Here is a 27,820-nt window from a genome sequence, read left to right as displayed (position 1 = left end):
TGTTTACAAAAGTCACACAATTTTATTTAACTTTGGTAAAGTAATAAAAGGGTACATATGAGTCACAATCTTGACAATCTCATAAGAAATGATGAATACAGTGCAGAATGTTGCATTTACATTAAACGCTTAGTTTTACTCAAGCAGAAGGAAACGGGTAATTCAACAGAAAATCCCACCAGTAATTTTTTAAATGTGAAAATTGACCTGTTCTTTTATAGTGAATTTAAAGCAGCAATGTAATTTTTGCTTAAATATTCCTTACAGAAGAAAAAAAAAGAGAATTTGGATAATTTCTTAAGTTTAGTATTTGTCAACTCAAAACCAATAACACAATCATTTCCTAATTGTTTCTCTGCCACTAAGTTACGTTCCCCTCATGAGTTTCTTAGTCCTGTCCTGTAGTGTCCCATAGTCTCTCTCGCCTCGTTTAGTTTACAGGCACAAATGGCAGGGTATGTTTGGCAGAAGTGGGACAGGATTGTTAGCTTTTATTTCAAAGATGCAGCAATAAAATGTTTTCTGATTTTAAGTTAATGTGCCCTTCTGATTCTAGTTTTGTGGGGAGTTTTATCAGAAGTACTGTCTAATTTGAAATTGCCCATGATCTCTTTATCAAGATTTAATTCAGGAAAATGTAATATAAAATGGATGACGCCCTAGTATATAAATTTATTTCCAGTGTGCAAATTTATAGGAGCTGCACTTCAACAATCTACAGTAAAACAAAATGTCACCAGGATATATTCTGCATACACTACTGCTTTAAATCCCAAGTTGTATTCCTTCCTCTAGCCATTTTTTTTCCTTTGTTACTGGAGAAAAGTTACGCTTGCTTCTGGATAAACAGTGTCATCCTTTAGCTTATTAATATACTGATTAGTATTTGACAGTGGAAATGATAAGGTTAACACATAGTCTAGCCTAAAGGCTTTGCAAATGCATAGGATTAAAAACAGCTTTATGAAGTGTGGGTGTACTTTGAAAAGTGAGATCAGAGACTTCAGTGTTTGTTTTCCATTTTGACAGGTTGTGTTTCTTTTTTTTTTTTTTTTAGATTAAAAGTAGAGATGCCACAGTTTAAAATCCAACTGGATTTCCCCCCCCCCCCCCAGGTATTCCACTTTTAGATTTTTAAAGCCAGATTTAGCTTTTGGATACCTTTTTGCCTGCATCAGTTGAAAGTAAAGGTAGACAACTGAGGATCAGGGTCAACAACCTGATGCCAAGGAAATTAAATCTTTCGGAAATAAGGAGTAAAACGTCAATACCTTATTTTTATCCCTGAAGTAAGCAGTTGAGAACGCTCAGGTTGAGCTGCTCGGGTCTGAACGCTGTCATCTGAAATCACTTCCTGGAGTAGAACCACACTTTACAGGACAGTGTGTCACATAACAAAGCTGACCTTCTTTTGTTATGCAGGATGCATGCAAAATCTGTTGGAATCTAGATCAATCAGCACAGTCATCAGCTGAAGATTAAATGAAAGTCACAACAATAATCGCAAATTCCTATCAGTTTCATCCTATATTACAGGGTGTTGAATTTTATCCATGTGAGACTTACATCTTGGAGAACTGGTAGTGGATATTCCTTATGTGCAGCCCATAATACAGCTACTAAAACAGTGCTTATTAAGGGTGTTGATTCAGTCCATTAAAAAAAGTTAAAAGTACAAACTTAAAAAAATTTCCAACAAACAGAAGGGAGAAAAAATAAATCTTTTCACTGCACTGTTTCAGTGACTTGTGGACAGTTCCTGATGCACTTTATAGGAATACAAGGAAGATTTAGGCAGTGCAACCACCCAAACTGTTTGACTTCAGCATTACTTACACAGAATTCAAGGAGAGACAAATGCATTTCACCTTCTGTCTTAAGAAGCATCCTGAAATAAAACCAGCTTGCCTATTAAAGCTTTTCCCCTCAAAAAAAGCAATATTCCAATTGTTTTGCTAGACATACATGAAAATATCCTATGACGTTATCTCTTTTAATTAGCGTTGAAGTTTGAGACACTGTTGCAGTTCCCCCCAAGATTTTTCCAATCCGTAGGCTGTAACCAACAAGTGACATGAGCTAAGTTCTGTGGCCCCAAAAAATCCCAGCAGCTGAAGCCCCAAAGCCAAACAAAACAAGCATCAAGTCAAGCTGCCTGCAAGCGCCCTCACTTTAAACAGACTGATACTCTCCAGCAACTATCGATCTTGGCTGCCCTTACTTCAGCTTGGCACAAGATGGAGTAAGGCAGACCAGAATCTATCATCTGTGTTGTATCACTTTATTAAAAACCAAGGACTACATGAACCTCACAGTAAAACAAGGAGGCTGGAATTTAGGTCACCCGCTACTCACTGACACTGCAAAATGTCAGCAGTATGTCCCCTTCCTCATACTCAGTTGTTAAACCTCTGAAATAATTCTCGCAAGAAAGAACAGTCCCATCTAATATTTGTATTTGCAATTATCTTCTGTATCTATCCTCCAGTTCCCTCCCACAGTAAAATATAAATACAAAATGTTCACAATTATTTCAATGGCAAATATTTTCTTCTTCTTTCCCACATTCTTTATGGTGTATAAGGTGGTGGCTTTTCAAAAGGTGGAAAATACGGTGGTGAGTAACGAGGCGGCGCATTAGAGGACCACATATAGCTGGGAGATGGCGACACTGACTGGGGGTCATCGGAGAGGCCAGAAGGAGTGGAGGCTGGAAACACACTGGAATGCTGCAGGGAGACAGCAAGAAGGCTGGAATGTAACCACTTCTTAATGTAAAGGGCCCTGGCAAAGCGATACTTCATTACCAAGCAGTGCAAGATTAACATTTCAAGGCTCACTTCTGCAAAACATACGTACATATAAATAAGTATTCAAACAACTTGTTGTATTCAAGGTAAGCACAGCCTGTAAGTAACAGTTTTGCATAATGAGACTCCCTAGACCAGAAAATGAAGAAGGCATTTAAAAAAAAAAAAAAAAAAAAAAAAAATTTCTTTCTCATCACTTCTGTGTACCTGCCGCATATCGCAAAGACTGGACAACTGAAAACTGATGAGTCTCTCTCTCAAATCTTGAGTTTCACACATCAGCCAGTAGCAACAATGAACATGCTGCAGATAATTTCTTTTTACACTACTTTTTCTCTTCATCACAAATAAAACCACCCCAGAAGTTAATGATAACAAAATAATTTACTCCTTCAGTAAGTAAAAAGCTTGAAAAGGCAGAGAAACAAAATTTATGCATGCCTAAAGATTAATTTCTGTTCTCTAAAACACCTTCATTATCAAAAATACCTTAGGTCTAAAGCCTCAATCATACAGTGCTGGCAGAAAGCTGTGCTGTGTCCAGAAATGGGCCAGACAGGCAATGAAATACCATCACTCGCATTCGCTCCTCTGGCCACTAACACCCTGTGGGTTTATCCCTGATAGTCATGCTGTGCCCTGTCCTGCTGTTGGCCGCCTGGCCCCCCTGAACTAGCCACCTGCAGAGCCAGTATGGCACTGGGCAGCACACAGCCCTTCACCGCCCTTTGGCTGTGGACACGGACTGCAAATCCCAAACGTTCCGAGCTGGAGGCCCCGGCGGAGAGAGGACCACGAGGAGGCCTTGCACCGTGCAACAAAGGGCAAGGGAGTGCACGCCGAGGGACTCGCGCCGGGGGCAGTGAGGCCGGGCCGTATGCAGCGGTGACCACGTACAAGGTTGGAGATGACCATGTGATTTCACCTGGGTGGATGGAGGGATGACAGACTCTGCAGTAATAGTGGGTCATTTTCAAACAGCATCTTTTCTGTGTCACTCTCCTAACACCAACCCGTGACAGTTTATTAAGCAGATATATAGACCACGAAAGCCCAGCCTGCTCATCGAGGACCTCACAGAAAGCCATACAAACCACCCCTGTTTCACACAACACAACAGCTCTTGCATTACGCCCCAGTTGACCTAAAGCCCCATGGTTGGAAGCCCCTGGGCTGCAAAGAGCTTTGGAAGGGCACTGCCGTGGCAACACAATGCCAGCACTCGTTAGCCAATGCAGCCCTGGGTTTCCACCGTCACCAAGCGCCAACTGCCTCAGCCACGAGCCCTGGAGGAAAGCTGCCATGGCTGCAAGCAGGCCTGGCTCACGCCGACTGCAGGCAGCAGCCTGGCTTTTTTCACAAAGCCCACGGCTGGGAAGATGGGTCTGCTGTTTTAGAGCCATGTGTGAAAGCCAGACTTTTGCAGGGGCACAGGCTTCCTTAAAAAATATGGAGTGTTGGGGTTTGTTTCCTGTGAAAGACATGTGGGATGAGTGGGAAGCTCTGACTTGGCCAATTCTTGCATTACAGAAAGACCAGCCTTTGAAAGGGATTTGGGCGGCAGGGCTGGGCTTGCTCCGTGTGCTGTAGGCAGGGGAAAAGGTGTCAGGGTGGTACGGACACTGCTCGGGTCAGAGCAGGGCTCCAGGCAGGAGAGGTCTCCACAGCCAGAGGCCTCAGCTAATGCTTTCATGCAGGCCCTCAAGTTCCCTGGAAGATAAGCAAGGCTCAGACTTGGAATTGTGTCTGAAGGAGAGACTTGCCTATTTTAAATTTAGATTACTTCAATTTATGCTCGGCTTTTGTGCTGGCGGAGCTGTAAGCGTTAGCAGAGCCTCAGCAGTACTTCTAGTTGAAAAGCACTAGGCAAATCCACCCATGCTAAGCTCTCTGCTGGTGCTGCGCTGTGGCTGCAGTACGGGCAAACCCCAAGTTAAACAGCGCTTAGTACCAGCCGAGCGGCTGAGAAGAGGACTTCGCAGCAGTGCTTGGCTTGGTGTGTGCTGAGGTTGGCTTTTTTGTACAAATAAGTCCTAGAAATTCTGTTGTAAGTGTTCAAATATTTCTAGGAAGCCCTGACAACAGTGTTGTCTTGTGGCACTAGCAGTAAACCAGAAAAGTTTAGATTCACGTTGCCTCTAATGCATATCTCTGATGAGGGAGGTGGTGGCTATCACAGAGCACACCTCTTAGCTGATGTCCAAGACTTTAAGCTCTTGTTAATAAAAAAAAAAAAAAAAAAATTCCAGCCCTGATAGTTGCAAATAAAACATATGATGTGTTAAGTTAACATCACCACTGTGGAAACATCCACCTGACACAAGAGCTGAGGAGGAAATGTCCTCATCTGCTTCAACGAGTGAAAGCTGATGTTGACAGCAAGGTTCACATGAAATCACCGTTTCCAACAGCACAGCTCCATAACTCAGAAGAGGAAAGGATGCATTATAGCAGAGGTGATGTTTGCAGGGACCGTTCTTAGACCAGCTGAAGCATGTGGAGAAAAACCACAACAGAACAGCTTTTCTGTCAGTATGTGACTTCAGGAGCTCAAACACCTTGTTTCCAAAAAGCTCATCTGTTTCCCTCAGACATAGCCATTGGCCTAATAAAAACTAGCACCTAAACACCTCACTTTGTCTCTACCCTCAGAGCATCGCAGGTGCTAGAGGCGATGCCTATTTTTAATGTGGCCTCTACCAGCGACTGATGGGGGAGGCAGGAAGCAGGTTCTGTTGCCTGCTCTTCAAGAACAGCTTTCAGGAAAACACTGCTCTAGTAAGAGAGCACTGCCAAGGAGCGATGCCTAATAGGAAAGATTTTATATTCTCTGCAGGAACAGGAAAATTAAACTGTGTGAATGACAGGTAGACAGGCCTCCAGACTCCTGTGGACCGGCTGGATTTAACCTTGCCACAAAACAAGAAAACATCCCGCAACGTTCCCTACCTGAAAGTCATACGCAGAGTAGGGAGGCAGGTGAGGAGTGCTGTGGTAGTAGGTGTTGTAAGATGTCACTTGTGGCCTTGAGTAGTAGGACACCGAAGGGTGTGCATTTTCAACCGTACAGTTCAGAGTAGGGAGGGAAGGAGTCTGTGAAAACAAAAAGAGAGACTCTCAGGCTGCTAACCAAGTCACAGAAAGCTGACAGCTGAATGAAAGCAGAAATGATCTAAAGGAGCACTGTGTGTCTTTACACCTCAACTCTGCCGAATTAGCAACGGGCAGTCTGGTTCCCTCTCAGGCAGCAGGTGAGTCCTGAGGCCATTTCATTCCTCAGCCACCCATTCAGATTCCACAGGACCAGCTGGCGATAGCCCAGTGCACGCCAGTAGTCAAACAAAACAACTGTTCAGATCGCATCTTCACAAGTAGGAGGAAGAATTCATTAATTCTGATTACTCTGTTATTCAGTGCATTTTGAGATCAGCATATTTCAACTCCTCTGGTACTGCTGTTCACAGACACTTCTATGCTTCTTTTTTTGCAGAGTTTTACAGGCTGTCTGGTGTGCCTCATATCTCAAAAGGCCACGATGCACAGCTGGGAATGTGTCTCCTGTTTTGTTTGGGAAGCTCTTGGTTAGCCTGAAAGGAGCGTAAGAAAGTTCAGAGTTCTGAAATAAAGCACCCTTACTGCAGGGCTCGAGACTTGTTTGTAAGAAAAATGTATTGCCAGGACAACAAATGCTCTTTTCTGGCTGTCTCATTTTGTATTATTCCAAATGAGTCACAAGAGGCTGAAAAAAAAACCCCAAATTCTTCTGTCGAATATTCAAGTTTTCCCCATTGATTTGTCCTCTGCGGAACAAAACAATATGGAAGGTAACAGGCAGCCTGGTTAAGTGAGGGTATTTCAAAGCCCATGGTGTGAGAACAGTTGTTTTTTTTTTTCATTATCCGAAGTTTGCATTCTTTCACCTGGCTTTGGTCCCCTGGTCACCCTCTCAGATTCAGCACCATGAAGAAACCAGATGGAGAGTTTCAGCCTAGCAGGGCTGCTAGAACAGTCTGTAAAGCTCAGAACCCTACTACTGTTATAAAATCAACAATTCATGAGCAACCACCACACATTTCCTTGTAGAAGGTCAACGCTATGAAAAGAAAGATCATTTTTTAAGAAAGAGTTTATTTTCATTTATCCTGGTATTGCTAACACCTCTGAAAAGGTTCCTTTTGAAAATACAGTCTCCTAATCCTGTTAATCTTTTCTAGTTGTGTTCAGGTGGTGACACAAGATCAGAAAGGTGAATCACTTCCACATTCTTCTTACAGTTATCTCATGCCCTTCTTTCCAGCCTGATTGCAGTGATGCACAGATCATTTGCATTGAAATACTAATAGCTGCTTTCAGGATTATTTTTAAAAGGCAATTCGCCTGATTTGTTTCATTTAATGCACAGAGAAACTGGGACCATCTTACCATGTCTTTAAAGCCTCCAAGTATCGCTGCTGTAATGATCCCCAGGAATAGCCCCACTATGTTCAGAATTGTTGCCGACCAAAGCAAGTGGTAAAGGTGGATGATGTCCTGGCAGCTGCTGACATCAATGTATTCATAGTAGCCTCCAGAAATCTCTACTCTGCTAGATTAGAGAAAAAAACCCAACAATGGTAAAAAAATGCACCGCACACATCATAAAACCTAAGCACTTCTGCTGGACAGTAAAATATATTCTGCAATTTAATGACAACCTGGACCTAACTACTGAAGGAGTGGGGATAAAGCTGGCTAGATCCCATGCTTGCAGCGTCTGAGATCTCCCTGCATGACAACGGCAGAAGGTGGCTTGATCTGTTGTGAAACAAACGAGTCCTGCAAGGCCTGCAAGTACCCAAATGACCTTGAGTCTGAATTTGCCTCTTATTTCTATCATCTGAAATCTCCTGAAGCCGGAGGCTTCCCAAGGACAAACCGGTCTTGGAATTACCCAGGGAAATCAGTCCGTGCTCAGAGGAGCAGCGGCTGCCCCCCAGGGCGGTGTTTGCTGCTCCTCACAGGCACGTGAGCAGCGGGGCAGGACGGGCACAGGACGGGCACAGTTGGCCTCCTGGCACCACAGGGCCTGGCCACAAAGCTTGTCCAGCTCAGCTGCTCCGCTCCAGCCGCCTGCCCTTTGCAGGACCCCTGCTCACATTTCTAAGCTTTTCCGCATGCAGAAAAGAGACGGAGAAAACTCAGTGGAATCCACTTAGGTCATTATTTTAGAAAGAGCAGCTCCTGCAACACGTGGGCTGGAGTCTCGCACGCAGGATTCTCCAGTAAAGATGTCTCTCTGACTGCCCCTTGGGGGAACAGGCTGGCCTTTGGTATAGCTTACCAAATGTGGTGGGCTACAGCAAATTCCCCTTAAGAAAACAAATTTATCAGGGACAAACAATACTAAGGGCTTATGAATGACTTATCTCCCAGCTCACATATGAGGTTAGGCTCACACTGCACAAGGGCTTTGAGGCAATGGGGAAGAACAAGCTCATATTTAAGGCCAAGCAGCAGGAGATGCAGGCTCAGCTCCCCAGCAGACTCTGCAAGGCCTGCAGGAACCTGCGCCCTTTCACAAGAGCCACCCTCCTTCCCTCATTACTCAATTTCAGTTTCTTTTCCTTTTTTCCATATCTTGTTGTAGCAGGCCACTGCCGAGGACACTGCAACGAGGAGACAGGCATTTCAAGCAGAATCGAGGCAGAGCGTAACCACAGGTTGTAAAAACCTGTATGTTAGCCTGCATGACCTCTGTATAACCTGAGCATATACCGTGACTGCCTTTAACAATACAACCTCTACGTACTGTTTGCAAGAGCTCGTTCCTATGGAGATGTTTGAGAGTGTAAAGCTCTCAGCAAGCTTTGGTGTACCACCGAGAACATTCACCATTGTACAGAAAAGTACTTATCAACGGCAAGGGGCTTGTCCAATGCTGCCACAGCCGGGGCTCCCAGCATCAGCGGGATGCAAGATTGCTGTCACTTTTTCTGTCGTTTCCATCCTTTACATAATACGTGAGCTAATCAGCCTCGAGTGTCCGTGCCTTTCTTACTGAGATCCCAAAAGAACCAGCACCTCCTCAGTGCACAACACTTGTGTGGTACTAAGCAAGACCGAGATTGTAACAACTGATATACCAGAGAGGCGAAAATGGGTCAGAGGCAGGACCCCGAACCAGCCTAACTGGGGGAAAAAAAAAAGAAAAAGAAAAAAAAAATACAGAAAAGTTACAAGTTTTTCTATTTCAGTCACTTCTCTGTGCATCAGTCTCTTCAGCTAGTAAAAAGGGATTGTGTTCTATAAAATGTCAAAGGGAAGCATGAGCTTCGCCCCTCTGCAGTGGCTTCCACGGAAACAAAGTCCTACAGAAACCAGGGATTACCCTTCCCAGCACGCGGAACCGCCCTCTCCCAACAGCAGCTTTTGATCTTCCTCCACCACGGTCAATGACTTAAGCGGAGACCAGCCCAAGTACTGTGAGAAATGCTAAGCCTGAAACAGCCCTAGGCAAAAGCCAGCACTAAAAAAAAAAAATCAATTTATTAATTGCTTGCTGACACACATTAGACACTCCAAATGATATAAGCTGTAAACTCAGTTGGCTTAGGCACAGTAGCCAGATCTAATGATGGTGTGATCACTATGCAGTGGTTCTCGATTGGTAACCACCCTTCCGACTCATCTTTGCACAGTGCTGGTGCACCTTCCAGCCTCTTGTGACCATGAAAGATATTCATTGGGTAGAGAGGATACTGATTTATGAACACGCAGGCGGCACCAGCCTGTGAACTCTCCTCCCTGTTAGGCAAGGTGGGGCATGAAACGGTGACAAGGTGAGGAAGAAGAGTGTCCCAGTTTTTAAATCTTCCATCTTCTAAAACAAAATAAAACCAAGTGAACAAGCAGTGCCAACAGAGAAGGAAGGTGTTAGGACAAGTCACACTCAATAAGGGAAAAACTGGGGAAAGCACCAAGTGTAGAAGTAATGGAAACTCCCGCCCTCTTCATTTTTCCAGACAGGCTGGCCCGGAGCATGCTTACCTGTAGCTGGGATTGCTTTAGTGTATTTCATACATCCCTTTACTTGATTGCATTTTCCCGGGAGCCCTTGTGGCTAGCAACCACAGCTTAAGATCCATTCCCACAACAGCTGTCATTAATCGATACCTTGCTCCTGCCCTGTCCTGGCCCTTCCGACACCTCCAAACCAGCACCAACTCCTCACCCTTCCCGCGGCCAGGAATGGTATATTTAGCTTACTCACTTTCCACAGTTGTACAGGTCACAGCAGAAGCAGGTGTTGGTTTTTATTTTCGGCGTGCAGGGTGCACGGCGCTGTGGGTGACAGACTGCCTGTGTGTATCCAGAAAAAAATAACATAAAGCACATAAGGACATAATCACCAAACACGGTTTCTGCTGCTATTTGGCCTACTCCATATGTAGATTTTGCACTGATCTCCAGATTAGCCCCTGGCAGATTTTTCTTTCCTTATCTTGCAGCACAGCTCCTACAAAGTACACAGTTATACTGGAATAAAGATGCACTAGACTAGCACAGACCAGTGTTTCCTTTCACCACAGGGAAATCATAGATAAGCACATGGCTGCCGGGGAAGGGTGTTGTGCAACTCTTACAAGCAGCCATGACCGTGCTGAACTGACACTCCTCACCATACAGCAACTCAGAGCAGAGAGTTGTCAATAGGATGATACAAACTGAGAGCAAGATTCCCATACTGATGAATGACTGACTAAAGCGGTTAATTGTCTACCTGTGGGTAGTAACACCCAAGCTCACATGGATGGTCTTTGGGCTGAAAAGAGAACGGACCCCACCAATGCCACTGGATAGTACTTACCTCTGGTGGGGTCGTGCTCTTGGAGTAGTACTGACATCGCCCTGCATACAGCGGCCTCAGATCCTGACGAAGAAAAAGTACCAGGCTTAGGACTGCAGTGAAATCAAAATCAGCCAGCAGGTCTGGGGCAAGGGGCCAGGCTTCAGAGAGACCCTGCTCTCACATCAGCTCCTCAATACAGTGGCTGTTCTGCAACACCCCCATCCAGGGCAGCCCCCCTGAGCCCCAAGTGATGTTTAACCCTGGTCCTTGGAGGCAGGTATTTGTTGCAGCTAGCATGGGAGGAGCAGGCTCTTAAGCCGAGCTCGGTTGGGTGAGGGTGGCCACCCTGAACTGAATGATTCATTCCTCATCCCCCCAGACACATCCCAGGGCTGCCTGACGTGTTTCCGAGGGTTCTTCACGCTGAGTCATAACAATTTCTCATTAAATTGTTGGCAAATTTCTCTTTCTGGGCTCTTGAGCAACTTGTGTAAAAGCTCTGGAGGATTACCAATGGCTCAGCCTGCAAACATGCATTAACACCTGACTTTGGGGCAGCCTGGTCCCCAGGGCAAAACCTCAGGGAAAGCAACACTGGGTGTGTATCCGCAACAGCGAGCCCTTCCCAAGAGCAGCCAGACTTGTTCTCTGGGCGTCTGATCCAAAGCTCGGGGTGGCAGTGCAGCAGCAGGCGACAGAGGGAACGCTATGTGCCAGCATGGCAGGAGCACGTCTCCATCAGGACAGTGACATTTTTGGGCTGTTAAGGGGTGAAGCGAGGCCAAAAGCATGTCCGTTCATCAAGGGGCAGAAACCAGAGCCCTTGTCATCCCAACTCCTCAGCTCTGGCTGCCTCAGACATGCAGACATCGCCAGGGCCAGCTGGGAGGAGGTGCCAGCTCATGCCATCACCCGATCCATGAAGTCAGCACCCAAAAATCCTAGAGCAGCTCTGCAGGGCTCAGACCCACAGGATCTGGAGTTGAAAGAGCTTCATCTTTTTATCAAAGCTAATGCTTCACATGGCCTCACAAGAAGGGGTCAGAGATGGCCCAGACTTGCCGGTTGCATCCAAACAGAGACCTATCACGCAGCTGAGCAGAGCTGCCCTTTGCTCTGTCAGAAATCCTGCTGTCCAGACACCTTTCTGCCCTCAGGGGCAGCAAAGGGCAACCAGCTTTGCAAGGAAAATAATAAGCCAGCTGACACAGGGAGCTTCCACTTCATAGGTAATTCTGACCTTCTGAAATTCCTTTCCGTTCTGATCAAAAATAAACCCCAAATCTGTCTCTTTAAACCCATTTTGCCAAAAATTTCCAAAAAAGTCATCAAACTGCAGAGTTGCAGCACAAAAATCTGTTTGCAGTTATAAATTTCAATTAAAAAGTTGAAATAGAATTGTGTTTTTTTCATTTCTATACCAGTAACTGAAGTTTTCCAACATCCCGCTCTACTAGCGACTCGGTCATGACAGCAGTAGCTCGTATTTTTTTTAAGTCATGGAATGAAAACCGAGAACCTACTGCAAGTGCTTCCTGTTTATACTGTAACACTTTAATGAGCTTCGTATCAAATTGCTTCATTCGACTACAACATCCAGTGGTTCAATCAGCATTAAGGACTACCTCTGCTGACATTTAAAATACAATAGATGTTACTGCTCATACACTGTCCAGCAATAGCTGTAAATCACATTACATCTTACAGTTTTGAGACTCTAAACACATAAAGCATACACCAAAAAAGTAAAGCAAATATTTAAGATCTAAATGCTTGCTACTAATTTCAAAATATTTTTGAAAAACTGATACATTTTTCTAAAGTTTATGATTAAAACAGCATTCAGCACATGACATCTATTTACAGGGTTTGATGTGGCCTGACACGGGATTATGGACACCATTACCCGTTTTCCTAGAGGAAGGAACTGTGTTTTCCTGGAAGCACTTACTATGTGTCTGGCAGCAAAGACACCGTCTACTATGGCACAGCAGAACGCAGCAATGACGCCAAAGCTGATGAAGACGATCGATGCAACCAGCTGAGAAAGGAAAACAAAGCAGAGTATCATCTGCCTCTCACAACCAAGCATTTGGTGCCCTCTCCACAAGGATAGTAAACCACAGTCAATAAGCCCTCAAGCAATCAATGACCCAAATGTTTGCCCAGGCTGCCAGACTGGTCTCATTGAAGGCAATGGGATGTGCATCTCAAAGGAGAGTGTCTGCTCCTGCAAGGGGGGCAGGAGTAGGAGCGTTGTACCAAACTGGTTCTCTGGGGACTTGATGTTGTAATGCCAGCTTTTCCATGACTCCAAAGCGCTAAACTTAGGCTGAGGATACACCTCCTCTTCTGGCTGCTGCCATCCTTAACTCTTCCCTGGAGAGAAAGGAGGGGATTACTTCTCTCCCCATCCTGGAGCGCTGTGGGGAGCAGCTGCTGTGAACGCTTCCCAGGCTGTAAGGGCACAGGAGACTACGGTATGTGAACCTCTCTGGTGGGACTGCGCCTTCAGGAAACAACGCTTTCATGCAGCCTTACGCACAAAGCCGTGAGACCAGAAGACAAGTGACCAGCCTACGCCATGGGTGCTGTACACCCTCACAGAAGCCTGGCTGGGGTCCTCGGAGCTGGGTTGCAGTGAGCACAGCCTTCTCCTGGCTTGGGGAGCTGCAAGGAGAGAAATCTCCACCTTCAGCTCAAGGAAGTCAGACAGGTCTGATCCTCTTCCACTGGTCCCATCCTCCCAGTCTTAAAATTAGGGTGAAAGCATTCAGAAAGTAAACCAGAAATGCTCAAACTCCAACCCAGGTATGAGAAACAGAGTCCCTACTCCCACTGTACCACCTCCGCCAAAAGTACCACTGCTCAGCTGGGGGAACCACACACGAGTGCCGACACGACTCCCCTCCTCACTCCCGAGCAGCAGCTCAGCCACTGCCAGGGGGCTCCAGAGCTCCCAATACCGATCCCAATCCCCCTCACCAAAGCACGTCGGGGATATCGACAGGGCCGCGGAGGGAGGGCAAGCGCAGCATTCAAACAGACAGGTTCACAAAGACGTAGCTTGGGCACCAGCAGTATTTCCATTCACAGAACTGAAAGCTTTACTGGGTTTGTCCCTGGTGGTTTTCCACTCCAGCGATCACAGCCTTCAAGTGTCGGTCACTGGCAGCTGTTAAAAACTGCTTCTCCGCAAGTACAAATGTCACTCTGGTCATCGGGAGCTTTGAGCAATAGTAAAAATCACTAATAGCACAAACACAAAAATAAGAGTTAGCTTGGCGAGCACTGAGGGCTGTCTCAGCTCTCCGGGCACGGGGATGTTTGTTTTAAAGCTCCGGGTGCTAAGTTTGCTCGAAAACCTTTGTTCCTGCCACTGCACAAGGATCCAGTTCCCAGAAAGACAAGCCAAACCCCTTGACAAACACAAGCCAGAAGGATCCTGTATGTATTTTTGATGAACCTAAAAATCCTGAGATACCTCATACTGTTTTTACCTAAACCCCTCTCAGTGAAAACAGACCTTCCTCCAGCAATATCCACCTGCAGACCGGGTCAGCTTGAGCAATGAGTGGAGATGCAGAAGGGCTCACTTGGGACAGTGGAAATGGTTCCCGTACAATTGCTGACTTCAGTTAGCTTCAAAATGAGAGAAAATAAAATGGTTTTCTAGATGAGGCAAGTATTCAAGATGTACACTGTCCTACTGCAAATACAAACTGCAGCAGTAGATAGGCAGACTGTGAAATTAACCCAGTGGCCATACAAACAAGTCACGCTCACTAGTAACAAGCTGTTACTGGAATATTAGATGCTGTGCCACAAAGTACTCGCAGATGGCAGCAGGTGACAAGTTTTCCAGGATCAGGTCCTACGCTGGGACCCAGTTTCTGTCAGCTGTAAACACCAGCATTTCCCCCTGCCTCAGACCCACACCATCTCCACATCTGGGTCACCACTTGCACCAGCCACTGCAGCAGTCACACTGTTTCACTACCACAACCAGTGAAACCACACAAGGGCAGAAAGCACAGCTTCTTACACTCTCAGCGGAAGAAATGGGGTTTATGGCTTAGTTATTTTGCAGCAAGTTTAGTTTTTCTCTGTACTTTGTTTCATACATACGCGAAAGAGATATTCTCCCTCAATAGCATGACCCTTGGAGATGGGAAGTGAGCCAAACACTAAATATATACAATTAGGGTATTTATCAGTCGCCCCTGCTTGCAGATAGGAGCTGCTAATGTGGTTATTTAAAATAATACAAGGTTAATGACGATACTTTCATAACAGCCCTACTAGGATATAAGGATCTGGTGTTAGAAATGGGTTTGCTCACTTTATTTACAGTTTCCTCTCAGCTGGAAAAAGAAAAGCCTGAAGACCAAACACTGAGAATGTATGATAAAGTAAGTCAAACAGCAAATAAACCCATACAAATTAATTTTTAAAATCCCACGGTTTTCAACTAATCTCATGATTTGCCAACAAGATTTTTGATTTGGGGCTGGCAATCCTGCTACTGTAGCAAGCACAAGTCCCTCTCAAGAGCCATGTGATATTAGTGACTGGGCTTCACTCATCTAACGCCCGCTGAAGTCGGCCACACCGAGTAGCATTTGGACAAGAAAAGACCTTCAGGCCACAGTCCAGCGACACACGGGCTGTGAAGCTGTTGGTTACTACTTTTCCGTGGCACAGATGACTGTCACAAAGGCATGTAAAATGCATAAAATGCTGACTCCTCACTTGAAAACTGCTGAGCGGGCAGCTGGGGTGTAAGTCAGAGCTGCCTGCAGTGCCGGCGGGCAGGAGGGCATCTGGCCCTCCCTGGGGGGATGAAAGCTCTCCCTTTGACAAGTGGGAAGTGCAGAGGCGCAGCATGAAACCCAATACGCTTGGGTGTGAAAAACGAGAGGTCTATTCCTGTCGGCAGGCTGGAGAGAAGTGGAGTGCTGCTTCAGATCAGCTCTCCCCATCAGCCACACTGGCTTGCTCGGCTCCTCACGCTCCCCAGACAGCTTATGGGCAGAAACATGCACAAGAACACGGCAGCAGAAGTTGCTTTTAGCTCTTCATGCCATCACTGAGGAGCAACTGCGTAACGAGCAACACCAAGACTGCCTTTTAACAAACTAGGACACTGGGGAGGTTCACAGAAGATAAATAAAAAATCCTGCACTGCCAGTGGTATTACGGAAACATGTAATGGACAAAGCTGCCACCATAAAGTGCTCCTGGGCAAGGAGGAGATGAGACTAAAGCACAGGGACAATAAGTGACAGCTACTGCATGTCCTCTCTGCGGTCAGAGCAGAGACACGCTAGCTGCCAACCGAAGCAGCAGTGACGCAATCCCTGCAAAGCTGGGTCACGCGTGCTTTTTAGGACACAAAACAATACAGAGATGAAAAGAATAAATATGGGCTACCCAGGGCTCTTCAGAATACACAAACAAGTCAAGTCAGAGCCACGCTGTCACTCACCAGCACTCCTGTGAAGAACGCAGGACCGGCATAACATGGTCATTGCTCAACCAGCCCCCGACATGCTGCTAATACACGATGAGCAAAAGTCTTGGAAACCCTGCTAGGCCAGAAAGGACAGGACACATTGCTCTTGCAGAGCCAGGGTGAGAACAACAAAAAACATCCACTGGGAAACCCACCTGCCCTGTGCCCTGTCTGACTGTGGGAAAGGCAGCTTTCCTCTCCCACAGGGCTGCCTCACCCTCTCCCTCCTGCTCCGCAGGGAGCGCGCTGTTTGCCAAGCAAAGGGCGAGGCAGCCCAGCCTCTGGATAAGGACCAGCAGGAATTTCTCCCAACTCTCTCTGCAGCTCGGCAAACGTGCCTTAGCCTCGGTCAGCAGCACACCCTGCTAATCTGATCCCTGGGGCCCCCGGAGAGGCAGCTCCATCCCTGCAAAAGCAGGCACCAGCGCTGGGCCAGTGGGACAGGCTGCAGGGACAGCATGGCCCCCCCTTGGCCCTGCGCAACCTCATATGAGGGAAGGTGGGGGGGTGTCTCGCTGCCAGAGCATTGGGCAACCACCGGGGAGGGGGACTGCAGCCGCTGCGGGAGAGCCAAGCGGGGGCAGGAGGCAGGAGGCAGGCATGCCCACAGGGCGCTGCGGGAGCTGGACTGTACCTCTCCATGTGCTACCTCTAGCCAGCCACCTGCGGCAAGCAAACAGGCTAGGAAAGATTGAGCTCAACAGCCTGACGGGACCACATCAGGTACCCACTTCTGATCTCTCTCTACCCACACCTTTTGCTAAATTCTCCCAAAAGACTTCCCCACCCTACGCCCTGTTACTGACACCTCCAAGCACTACGGCCCCTACCTTCAGGCACAGGCAGGAAGACGAGGGGGTTGTGAAACAGTGTCTGCAAGACACATTTAGGGGCCATCAGAGACCCAGCAAAGTCCACACAAGTCTGCTGCGCCTGCCAAAGGGGATAATCTGCGCCAGCTCTGTCCCCACAGCACAGAGAGAACCCTTCCCACCCCAGCACAAGCTCAGTTGTGATCATATCATATCAGCAGTGCTGGTCTCATCTGGTTTGTACTATCTGCATGTTCATTGCCCACCTGCTCTCTTCTGAACATTGCTCCCACGGGATGGGACACCAGAGACCTGCCTAGACAGTGGCTGCCCAGTCCCAGCACACAAAAGCCTCCTTGCAGCACAAGGAGGGAACCAGAGAGCGCTGTGGTCCACACATCTGGTCTAGCCAGTGTCTTCTGTGCTTCTCAGGTCCCCAGCTGCTGCTTCACAGCACGCGAAAGTTTCTTGGTTTTCCTTCTTACTTGAAGAGGTGTTTGGAAACAAGGATCAGCAACACGCATGTTAATCAGCAACACTGGAGGAGGTGGTTGCTTTTCAATTACAGCAGGCTTCATGCTTTTCATAGCGTCAATATCTCAAGTGACTTTTTCTTTAGACATATCTAGAGCAGAGAGCTCCGAGCACTCCTGTCCACAGGAAAGACTTTCTGCTGGGCCCTCTAAGGGCTTTCACCTCCAGTCTCTGGGCTGCCTGTTACACCACCTGCTTGATCTTCTCTATCCTTTGCTTAGAATAGAAAGTGGCCAAAACCAAATTTTGCAGAGCCCCAAGCTTCTAAGAATTTATTTTAAAAGAAATCTATTATGATATTTACGTTATTTATTTATATTATGATATTATGTATCACGTACTGTGACAGCTCAACAGAAAAAGCAGTGGGCACGAGTCTGTGAAGCACTGACTATCCTGAAAACGCCAAACACTCAATTTCAAGCCTTTTAAAAAAAAATCCCACTGAGTTCAATGAGACTGTATATAGTCACTTTGTGCTTCCTTGAGCATATTTTTTTCTTTAACTTAAAAATATCAGGGTTAGCAGCCTTGTTCTCCTGGGCTGCCAGAAACCATCTCTAGTTCTCAAGAGGTATGCAACACTATCCTGGAAGAGTTAGGAAAACCAATAGTACTCTTTACATACAACGTTTGAGCTACTGTCATTCTTTTTAAAAAGATTTTATAATGAACTTACCATTTGCCTTTTGTTTTCTATCAAGTTTGATCCAATTATTCCAAGAAATGACCCAAAACCAAGCTGAAAAACAACATATTGTTAGCATTTAGAGCAGGACGATATCCAACATATTTTACATACAGACAGAACACAATTAAATCCAGAAGCAGCAAAAGAACATACATGCGTGAGCACTCTTCCTTCAGCAAGGAATCAGTGGAGTCTCTCACTAGCAGGAACTATCAAATGTATCCCTTATATGACACTAAAAGCGTGTGTGGAAACCAAAAAAAATGAGGTCTGAATTCCATCCCCTCCCCAGTGATGCTGAGAAATGGCTGGTGGATGAGGATAAACACTGCTGTCTTGGAATAACTCTATGAACACTCAGGAGCCTCCAGATGCAAACCTAGGAGGAACACATCACTAGCATCTGCAGGAGAAGGCTTCTGGAACCTCACCAAGGGAACAAGCAACCACCTAAGTTTTCAACTCAGAGAGTTTCTTGATGTGAAGTATGAAATAAGGGAGAATTATACTCAGGAAGATTTAGCAGTTTTCTGCTGCCTTCTATTCCTCCCTCATTTCCAGGGGTGAGGATGCATCAGCCAGGGTCTTCTACCAGAAGAGCTCACGCCAGCCCAGCCAACAGAATAAGGTACTCCAGCAAAAGCATCTTTCCTTGCTGCCAGAACTGACAACACTGTTCTTATTTCAGCTCGGTGAAGTCAGCCAGGAACACGATTTCCCACCTCCTTTCTCCATAGCCTTAAGCTATTTAGCTACACTAAACAGAAGTTTCTAGGACAAAGCACACCTCAGCCAGGCCAGAAACAGGGACTCAACCAGGAACCATGGACTATGGAAGGAGATGCAGAAATACTTCTGTGTCACACCGTTAAAGGTCTTTGAGCGGTGTAGAGCATACCCAACTCCACTTCTATGGGTTGGCAAAATGAGAAATGCTGGAAAAGTCCTACAGTTGGACTGGTCATATTAAACAGGTACAAATCCAGTCAACAGACAGTCTTATGGGGGCAGTGAAGATCTGAGTGGGAATGCCAAATAACTGGCCAGCTCCTCAGGAAGCAGAACAAGGCACGAGACAAGCTGCAGTGATTCAAGAATGAGTCAACTAACCTGGAATCGATATTTTAAGATCCACGAATTGAAAAAAAAAAAAAAAAAAGGTTTAATAAATCCAAAAATCCAATACTAACAACCAGAGGCACATGCAGAGATTAGGAGACAGAAACATGATGAAAAGTTGGGCTTAACTCTTCCCCTGCTCTGCTTAAGCCCAGTAACATTTGGTGCAGTGCCGCAGGCAGCAAGGGCTGCTGGCTCAAACGGCGGGGATTAAAGTGGAGCAGCCGATCAGGCTGCTGCTTCCCGGCTGCCTGGCTTGCACCCTGAGCTCTCACAGACCATTGTCCCCACATCAGGGACAAACCACCATGGTGGGAAGCACAGCAACGAAGCCAGGTGCTGCTTAACACTGGGGCAGCAGGCAGGAGGGCAGAGAGCCAGGGGCACTGCTGAACTGCCCCAAACTGATCTGCCAGTGCTTCTGGGCTTATTAGTTTTCTCAGCTTGGGCAAGCAACAACCACCACCATACTCAAGTAACAGGAGTTTTAAAGCTCAATTCCAAGTCCAAAATCCAGGAGATCCAGGCATTAACAGTGACATGGATCCAGGCATTATTTTCAGCCTGGTGATGTTTGGCAGCAAGGAAGTTGCATGGTGGCACACACCCAAGGCAAATGCTCAAGAAAAACGTTTTGTGCCCTTTGAGCTTCATCCAACACATTTAAGAGAAATGTCCACATGGTGTTTCAGAGCAGCCTCAAACCAAAAGGTGAAATACTTCAGATAATTTAAGATAATTCAAACAAAAGAAATTAGAGCAAGTCTGAACATCCAAGAGGTGAAGACCAAGTAAATCAGTGGATTCTCATTATTTAATGGGAATTCTTATTGCATTAATGGGAAAACCACTCATTCCTTTACAGATGAGACAAAGAGATCTTAGTAATCTGCATCATCACTTCTTTGCTGGTGGATATGATCCTCTGGGATGTCTGTCTGAAAGGAGTACGGAACACAAAATGAACGTGCTTTTCCAGAGTAAAGCCCCAGGCCAACATGCTTGGCAAGGAACCGTTACAGAAGAGGTTTGCCAGTCGAAGCCTAAGGAAGGTCAGTCATTTACACAGATGCTGGAAGCTGGTGTATCTTGGAGACAACACACGTATCTCACAGAGCCTCACTTCCACAAGGGTGCTTCATAACAGCATTGCTGTTATACTCTGGGCTTCCCAGGCCCAGGTCAGTCATCCAGCCAGGAGGTGAGGGTATTTCCCACAGAGGCACAGCCAGGGTGTTCACAGCTGTAGCTGTGAAGGTGCCAGTGGTCATGGAGGAGGGTGAAGGCAGCCTGACTACAGGACACATTGCACCTTCTGCTTCAGCTCCTCCAGTTGTATCAATGAGGAACTGCACTGTTCGGGGAAAATAAAACAAACAACCCCCCCCCTAAAACCCAACTAAACAAAATCCCACTGATGCGTGGAAGGTCTCCAGTGCCCAGTTCTGTCCTTCCTTGGGAGCAGAGGCCTAGGAAGATAATCCCACACATCAAGACAGCCACTTCTTTGCATGTTTTCTCCTTGCACAAGAGGTGTTTGCCCAAGACACGCAAGTTAAAGGAGGAAAGAACGGTGCATTAGGCATGGCAGCGATGAGACACCTAATGTCCCATGAGATGATCCCACCCATGGGTCTGGTCCACCCATGGAGAAGTAACCCAGCACACAAAGAGACTTCTGGGTCTATCTTTTCCTTACCAATGCAGGGTACTCAGGGTATGACTAATGGTGGTGCACCACTAACGGTGCACAGAAACCCCTGAAGGAGATGCCCTCAGGCCTCACATTCGTGTGAAGTTCTGGATGACTAGATCTGCAAGGACCAGCTTCTGTGGAAGCCACCTGCCTGGGGACAACTCACCGAGTACTCATGCACCACAGCAAGCCCTTTTTCCACAGTAAAGGGAGAAATCCCAGCTTGTTACGAAACATCAGCTATTTTAAGCACCTGCTGAAGCATCCAGCAGTACACTGAAATGTTTTCCTGAGCAGAGAGACAGGCGAGGTCGTCACACATTTCCACACAGCGGATTAATGAGAGAGGGAATTTGGTGACAAGCACAAACTGTCAGGGTGCTTCTGAAGAAAGTAATTCAACGCCCTTCCCAAGTCCAGGAATTCATTAATTCCTGGAGTAGACTGAGTCTTACAAAAGCGTAAGCGATGCTGACGTTCCCAGAGCATAAATAGCACAGGAGATGTCAAGGGGACGTGAACAACAGGCTCTATCCATCTGCATCAGTCTGCAGGACCTGCTCTGAAGCACGAGGTTCAACTCAGGCTGACAGAGCGTGGGCTAAGTGCGGAGAGTTTGAAGCCAGCCTGCCACCTTTCTCAACACCTTCCTTCTATACCTCTCTTTAAAAAAGATCAGGCCTAAAGGCAGGAGTTACTGGGACAAGCCAGAAAATCAATCCTAAATCAAAGAGGCCCAACACAGTCTGTGTTGTGTTGTTCCACACTGATGGCTGTAAAGGGGCTTTCTTCAGTCATAGAAGAGCGTGTCCACAGACAAGTGTAAACCTCCCCAAGATCAGCAATGTGTGGCAAATAAATCAAACCGCAATAAGACAAGAACAAGTCTCCACCTAGTTATCTGGGCTGGCTTTAAGCCTCCTGCTTTGAGGGTCCAAACCTAAATGCAGAGCGCTCCACAGCTGCTCCAGCAGGAGCCTCGAGCTGGGGGGCTGCAGTTCCACTCCCCCTGCTAAGACACCTAATTTGGCTGCAGCTCAGTCCTTTTTGTGCTTCTTTTTGAGCATGTCTCAGACACATGCAGGAACAGACCAGGACTTGCTTTCCAGCTCATGTTAGACCTCCGCTCATGCCAGGAGGGGCATGATGTACTTCCCCCTTATGCTTCTGCAGGAAGTTATACATCTACTGGCAAGAAGGCTGGGCACCAGTGGTCTTCTCTAAATTGAGCCATTTGAAGCTACAAGATTGTCCTTTCCCATTTTCATCTGTTGATAACAAAAAAGAAATGGATGTGCTAGCTGCTTTGATGCGCATGCTCCCCTGGCAAGCTGCCACAGCGATGGCTAATGTGCTTCTCCTCTTTCAGGGACTCCGAATCATTAAACGCTTTTGCAAGTGAACTTTATGAGCATGAGTTCACGTGAACAGTATTTCAAGACCTGGTCTCTCAACTGTTCTTGGTACGTATAGTCCTTCTTTGCCTCACTTCTGCCTGGGGTTAATGTGGTGCGTGCAAACAAAGAAGTTCTCAGGTTGCTTTGACTGACATAAGATCTATTTATCTGTCTCACCGTTAGCTCAAGCACATGTTATTTCCTAAGCTCAGAGGCAGCTGCCACTTGGATGGGAGTTTTTGCATGGGAATGAGCAGCAGGTGCAAAATAATAATAAAACAAATAAATCAAATGGCAATGAAGTAGCTGAGCATAATATTCAGGACGAGATCACCCTTTACAACATTTGCAGCATTACAAGGGACTTTGTAGGCAATAAGTTTTCTAGACCTACCTAGGAGTTCTATACTTACAATAACCCCTGGGTAATAACCTCCAACAGTCACATTTTGGGTTCTTGTTGTAGCAGCTAGGCCCACCGTTAGAATTAATACTGACACAATGAGGAGAGTCACAGTTACGTAGAGGGAATTTCTTTTTCTTCTATTGAACGACCCTAAAAACACACACACACACACAACAGAATTTGCTGATTCCATCTGGGGACAGTTACGGTACCGCAGATTTCTCCTCCCACCACCAACCACATCATGGTGAATTTTCTTCTAACTTGAGAATATTTTTGGGTTTGGCTGTCACTTTTCACCTTCACTAACATGCTTTATCAAGCGTTACTAGGGCATCTGAATTCACATTTACTTGCCATTGCTCTGACATAGATGAAAAAAGCCTTAAGAACTGCAACTTCGCAAAGCTTATTTGGATACACTGGAGCCTCCCAGCTCCTCTGGCCTGGGGCAGTTGAGCTTATAAGAAATATTACCATTAGCCATTTATATATTTTCTGATCTGTCTACTTGCATCAAGCTAAATAACCACACTGTATGCCACTTGTTTTGAGCAGGGAAATCTTGGCTGTAATCATATCATAAGGCATCCACAATTTTCCATGTAAATGAGACATCACCAGTAACAGCCACTTCTCCTCCTCCTGTAGTATCATCCTTTACTTTCAGCAAGGACCAGGTATTTTTAGATGCTTGAATAATGAATTTGCGGATTAGTAAAACTCATCTACAGCTGCCTGATTATGGTTTTTTTCTTTTATATATTTATAGATCTCCCAAATGAACATAAATATAAAATAGTGATTCCATCAGCCAAGAGGAAAGCTGGCTGCGATGTTACGCTCAGCAACATCTTTAGGCACGTTTGTTCATCATGTGCTCTACCATCTTTACATCACTGTATGCAACAATCCTTTTTATTATATTTCATACATTATGTAGACATAACCCAGCACCTGTGAGAGCAGCTGGTAGGATAAGAGACTGTAACAGTCCCCTGCCACACTCCCTGTGGGCTGCTGGGGCCACCTTGAATTCCACCCCTGAAGCCTGAGGCTCTCCAACGGACCCCGGGAGCAAGTATTTCTCACCCCAGAGGCTCCCAAGTCACGTGCATGCTACCAGCACTTCTCAGAGTGTTTCAGAGAAGGGCAGGGACGTGTCCCAGGAGCACAGAGCTGCTTCCACCATCACGGAGCATATTCCCTGAAGCAAACCACGTTGGGAACCCCCATCTGAGGAGTTCAGGGGCTCCCTGACAGCCTGGTACGTGGTGAGATAAAACACCTGTAGAAAGGCTGGGAGGAAAGACTGAGCCAAGTCAAGCACAACCTCCTTGTCCAAATTCTTCAGAGAGGAGCACACCAGGCCTTGCTGGCCAGCTTTCTGTCTTGAAGATGGATGCCCCAGGTGCCCACAGGCCCTTCTTTAGGGTCTGTACATATTTGCGGCACAGCTAGAGAGATCTTTTCATCCTAACAGCTATACCGATGCAGCCATATGGACACACACCACTACAAATTATCTCCCTTATTCCGCAGAGACTGCTCTCCCCAGGGAGAAGTGCAGCAGCTCCCCGCTGATCCTCCATGCCCGCCCCAACCGGGGCCACCAGCCGTGCTGCTGGCTGGAGCGCTGCCTCTCCATGCTGGCCCACGCTCTGGACGGGCTGGATCAATTCACCCACACCAACCAGATAAGCTTGAAATCACAGACAAGTCCTAAACTTGGGGCTTAAAAGCGCAACACGAGGAGATGAAAGGCAAGAGAGATTAATAAAGAACGGCAACATCCTTTCTGCCCAGGCAGTGGCTCTGGAAGGAAAGCTTTCCACCCACAAACCTTCTGGTCATGTCCCGGAGCACAGCTGTGACTGCACCACTGGGACATCACTGGGTCTGAGAGCAAGGAGCCTGACAGCTAGTTAAGTCCTTAGCTGGAATGAATCGCTAGACAGTTATTAATTTCAAACAAAATAAAATTAAATAACTGCTAGAGAACCCTAAGATCCAAGTTGGATCTTTTATCAGTAATCCATTTTCATTTTTTTCATGCCAATTTTTTGCCGGATGGAGATAAAGGTACCCAACTGTTTGCTGCAGGTTGCATTTGGAGTTAATATTTTTATTCTCCTAAGTCTGCCAAATAAGCTAATAATAATATAAAATCTAGATTTCTAAAGCATTCAAAATTCATCAAGATATCAGGCCATTCTGTATGTATTGCCTCCCAAAGCTTGTGCCACGCTCCAGTTCCAATGTAACCATATAAACGCAAGTGTCACATATATGTCTGAAAGTTCCAAAGTACTAGGACCAAAGATTTAGCTAAACAAAACTTTAAAAACTGGAGAAAAAAATTCTACTTCTTACATAGGTTAGTTCTGGAAGGAGAGAAAGAAGGAACCTGTCTTGCTTACACACATGGTAGACTACCAAACTTCTGATTACTGCCACAGTTTGGCTGGCAAACGGAAGATAAATAAAACCAGCCATATGTTCCTTACACAGCTTAAACTCTACGGTTAGGCTGTGTGGGTGCCCAGATGCTTGTGTGCCACACAAAACCTCCCTGCAGAGCACGTCTGAGTGAGCGTCGTGGGTACACGAGCACGGTGTTTACACACGCACAAACCGGAATTCCTGTATTTCCATCAGAGATGCTTCAAAAAGTTACAATGAAAAAAAAAACCCAGCAAAATGTGTTATCTTCCTCAAACCCAGAGTATTTTGTAATAGCGTTTCTGTAGGAAAACACTCTAAAAGCAGCAGCCTGGAACACTGTTTATGGATTCTGAACTTGTTTCAGAACCACCATGTTTTCCACTCTTACCTTTCTACATTGTTTCCCAGCTCACAACTGGCACACACCAACATGCAACGTGATGTGAAACAAAAGGTTTCCAACTGGAAAATTTCTGAAAGCTTTTCAATATTCCTCATAAGATTAAAAAAAAAAAAAGAAAAACAAACCAAAAAACCCCCAAAACAACAACAACAAAATGCCACCAAACCCAAAATGCTTTTATTCCAAGTCCTCACAAAACCAACCATAATCCCTTAACTTGATATTGGAGAGAGATGCAACATTGAAGAGATAATGTGATTAGCTCAGCTTCAGCTCTGTACTGGGACACTAATTCCATTTTTTCTTCCTCTGAAAACATGTTTTGTTACATGTATATTGAGAAAGTGGTTTCCTACTTCTGTAAGGACGCCTGCAGCTGCTTCAGCATACGTGGACTCATACTCGGTATCTCCACTGACAGCTGCTCAAGGGCTGCCCTGGCAAAATCCTCTCTCTCAACATTAATTTTTGCTGAAAGTATTCCCCATTAGATCATTCTCCTCTTTGCTACTGAGCTTGATATAGCTTTACAGACAGAAGCGGAGTTACAACAGCTTTGCTATCTCTGTTTTTGAGAGACAGTGATAGCCTTTTCTCTGTGATTTACCCAAATTAGATATCTCAAAACTTGCAGCGCTTACCTGAGTGTGAGTATACACGGTGGCTTGAAACGCTGTTCTTAACTTTGTGAGGAAAACATAACGAAATTAACGCTGCCTATATTCTGGCTATTTCTTTTGCTAAAATGGCCCTCAGAGTGTGGAGAGGCTTCAGAAAGATCATTTTTATTTTAAGTCTCAGAAAAAAACTCATTATAGTTGCCATATATAAGCCCACTCTAAAAACAAGGTTGTAGCAGATTTTTCCAGATTGCATTAAAAGTTTGCAATAATACGTATCTCTGTACTGTCCCTGATTTACTTAAGTTCTTTTTTTTTTTTTCCCTTATGATTTGAAGAAAATAGACAAGATGGCACAGAAACATCACTGACTTCTCCATCTTGTTCTTGAGGGGGGGGTGGGGGGGAAGAGAGGGGGGCCACAAGCAAAGAATAAGCACAAAGTAGCCCAAGGAAGCCGGCTTTAACTTTTACCCGAGGAGAACCGGGGGCAAACGGCCCCGAGCCATTCTCCTTCCCAGCCCTCCTCCTTTTGCTCCACTTCTCTGCTAAAAAAAAAACCCTTAACGTGACCCAAACCGCACTCTAATGAAGGGCCCCTCAGGCAGGCCCGCGGGAGGGGGTCTGCAGGCGCCCGGGGGGAGGGGGGGGGGGAAGGGGGGCTCACCTCCCGCTTGGCTGGGTGGTGGAAGGGTGGGCAAATTGCAATCAGCAGCCGGCGCGGAGCGGTGTGAGGGATTCTCTGACCCAATTCGGGAGGTGCGGGAGCGCTGCGAGAGGAGCGGGCGCGCACTCCGTCCCCGAAGGATGCTGCGCGACGCGGGGGGGGCTGCGGGGGGCCGGCGGCCGCCTCCGCCCGGGCAACGGGCCCCGCTACGGGGGTCTCTGCCGCGGCCCCGGGGTGGGGGCGGAGGGGGGAGAGGGACCGTCCTCCTGCGGCTGACACCGCGCAGGGGAGCGGGGCCGGGGGGAGGCGGCGGCCGCCTCGGCCACTGCAGCCCCTGCCCGCGGCGGGGGTCGGCTCCGCTCCGGTGCGGGCGGCGCCCCCGGGGACCCACCGCCCAAAATGGCCGCGCGCCCCCGACCCCCCCCCCGCATACTCCGGGGCCAGCGGGGGCTTCCCCCCCACCCCACCCGCGACACTCACCCACGGAGTCGGGCAGGGCCACGCCGCCCGGGCGCTGCTGAGTCAGGGACTGCCGCATGTCGCCGCCGGCCCCCGCTCCCCGCCGCAGCCCGCCGGGCTACGGCGGCGGACAGAGCCCCGGCAGCGCCTGCGCGCTGGGGCGGCAGCGGCGGGGCCGCACCGCACCGCACCGCACCGCACCGCACCGCACCGCACCGCCCGTGCCCCCGCCCGGCGGCGGGGCCGGGGCCGGGGGCGGGGCCGCGGCTGTGCCTCCACGTCGCCTCCGCGTCTCAGCGGGAAGGACTCTGGATGTGCGCTGTTCCTTCCCAAAATTACTGCTCCTCCCCGCCCCCGCGGGCGTGTGGGGGTCCGGGACCGCACGCGGAGCCGGTAGCGTTCTGCGGGAAAACAGCGG

General features: G+C 47.1%; 1 protein-coding gene across 3 annotated transcripts; it reads right to left on the bottom strand.

Annotated features, from left to right (window-relative positions):
• TMEM255A (transmembrane protein 255A) lies at nt 1-27,637 on the bottom strand. Of its 3 annotated transcripts, none has more exons than XM_082488384.1 (9): nt 27,424-27,637; nt 22,816-22,958; nt 18,179-18,241; nt 12,590-12,679; nt 10,657-10,719; nt 10,060-10,148; nt 7,233-7,395; nt 5,760-5,903; nt 1-2,729 (listed from the first exon to the last, which is right to left on the bottom strand). In XM_082488384.1, the coding sequence occupies exons 1-9, from the start codon at nt 27,479-27,481 to the stop codon at nt 2,571-2,573; spliced, it is 972 nt and encodes a 323-aa protein (XP_082344510.1). In that variant the 5' UTR covers nt 27,482-27,637; the 3' UTR covers nt 1-2,570. The 3 variants fall into 3 exon arrangements, with proteins under 3 accessions (XP_082344510.1, XP_082344511.1, XP_082344512.1); XM_082488385.1 differs by having other exon boundaries at nt 7,233-7,392; XM_082488386.1 differs by lacking the exons at nt 18,179-18,241; nt 22,816-22,958; nt 27,424-27,637 and adding an exon at nt 13,624-13,760.
• Between the last annotated feature and the right edge of the window lie 183 nt (nt 27,638-27,820).

The sequence above is a fragment of the Vanellus vanellus genome (genome assembly GCF_965231255.1).
Source record: "Vanellus vanellus genome assembly, chromosome: 10".
Lineage (NCBI taxonomy): Eukaryota > Metazoa > Chordata > Aves > Charadriiformes > Charadriidae > Vanellus > Vanellus vanellus.
This window is presented reverse-complemented; position numbering and strand designations above follow the sequence as displayed.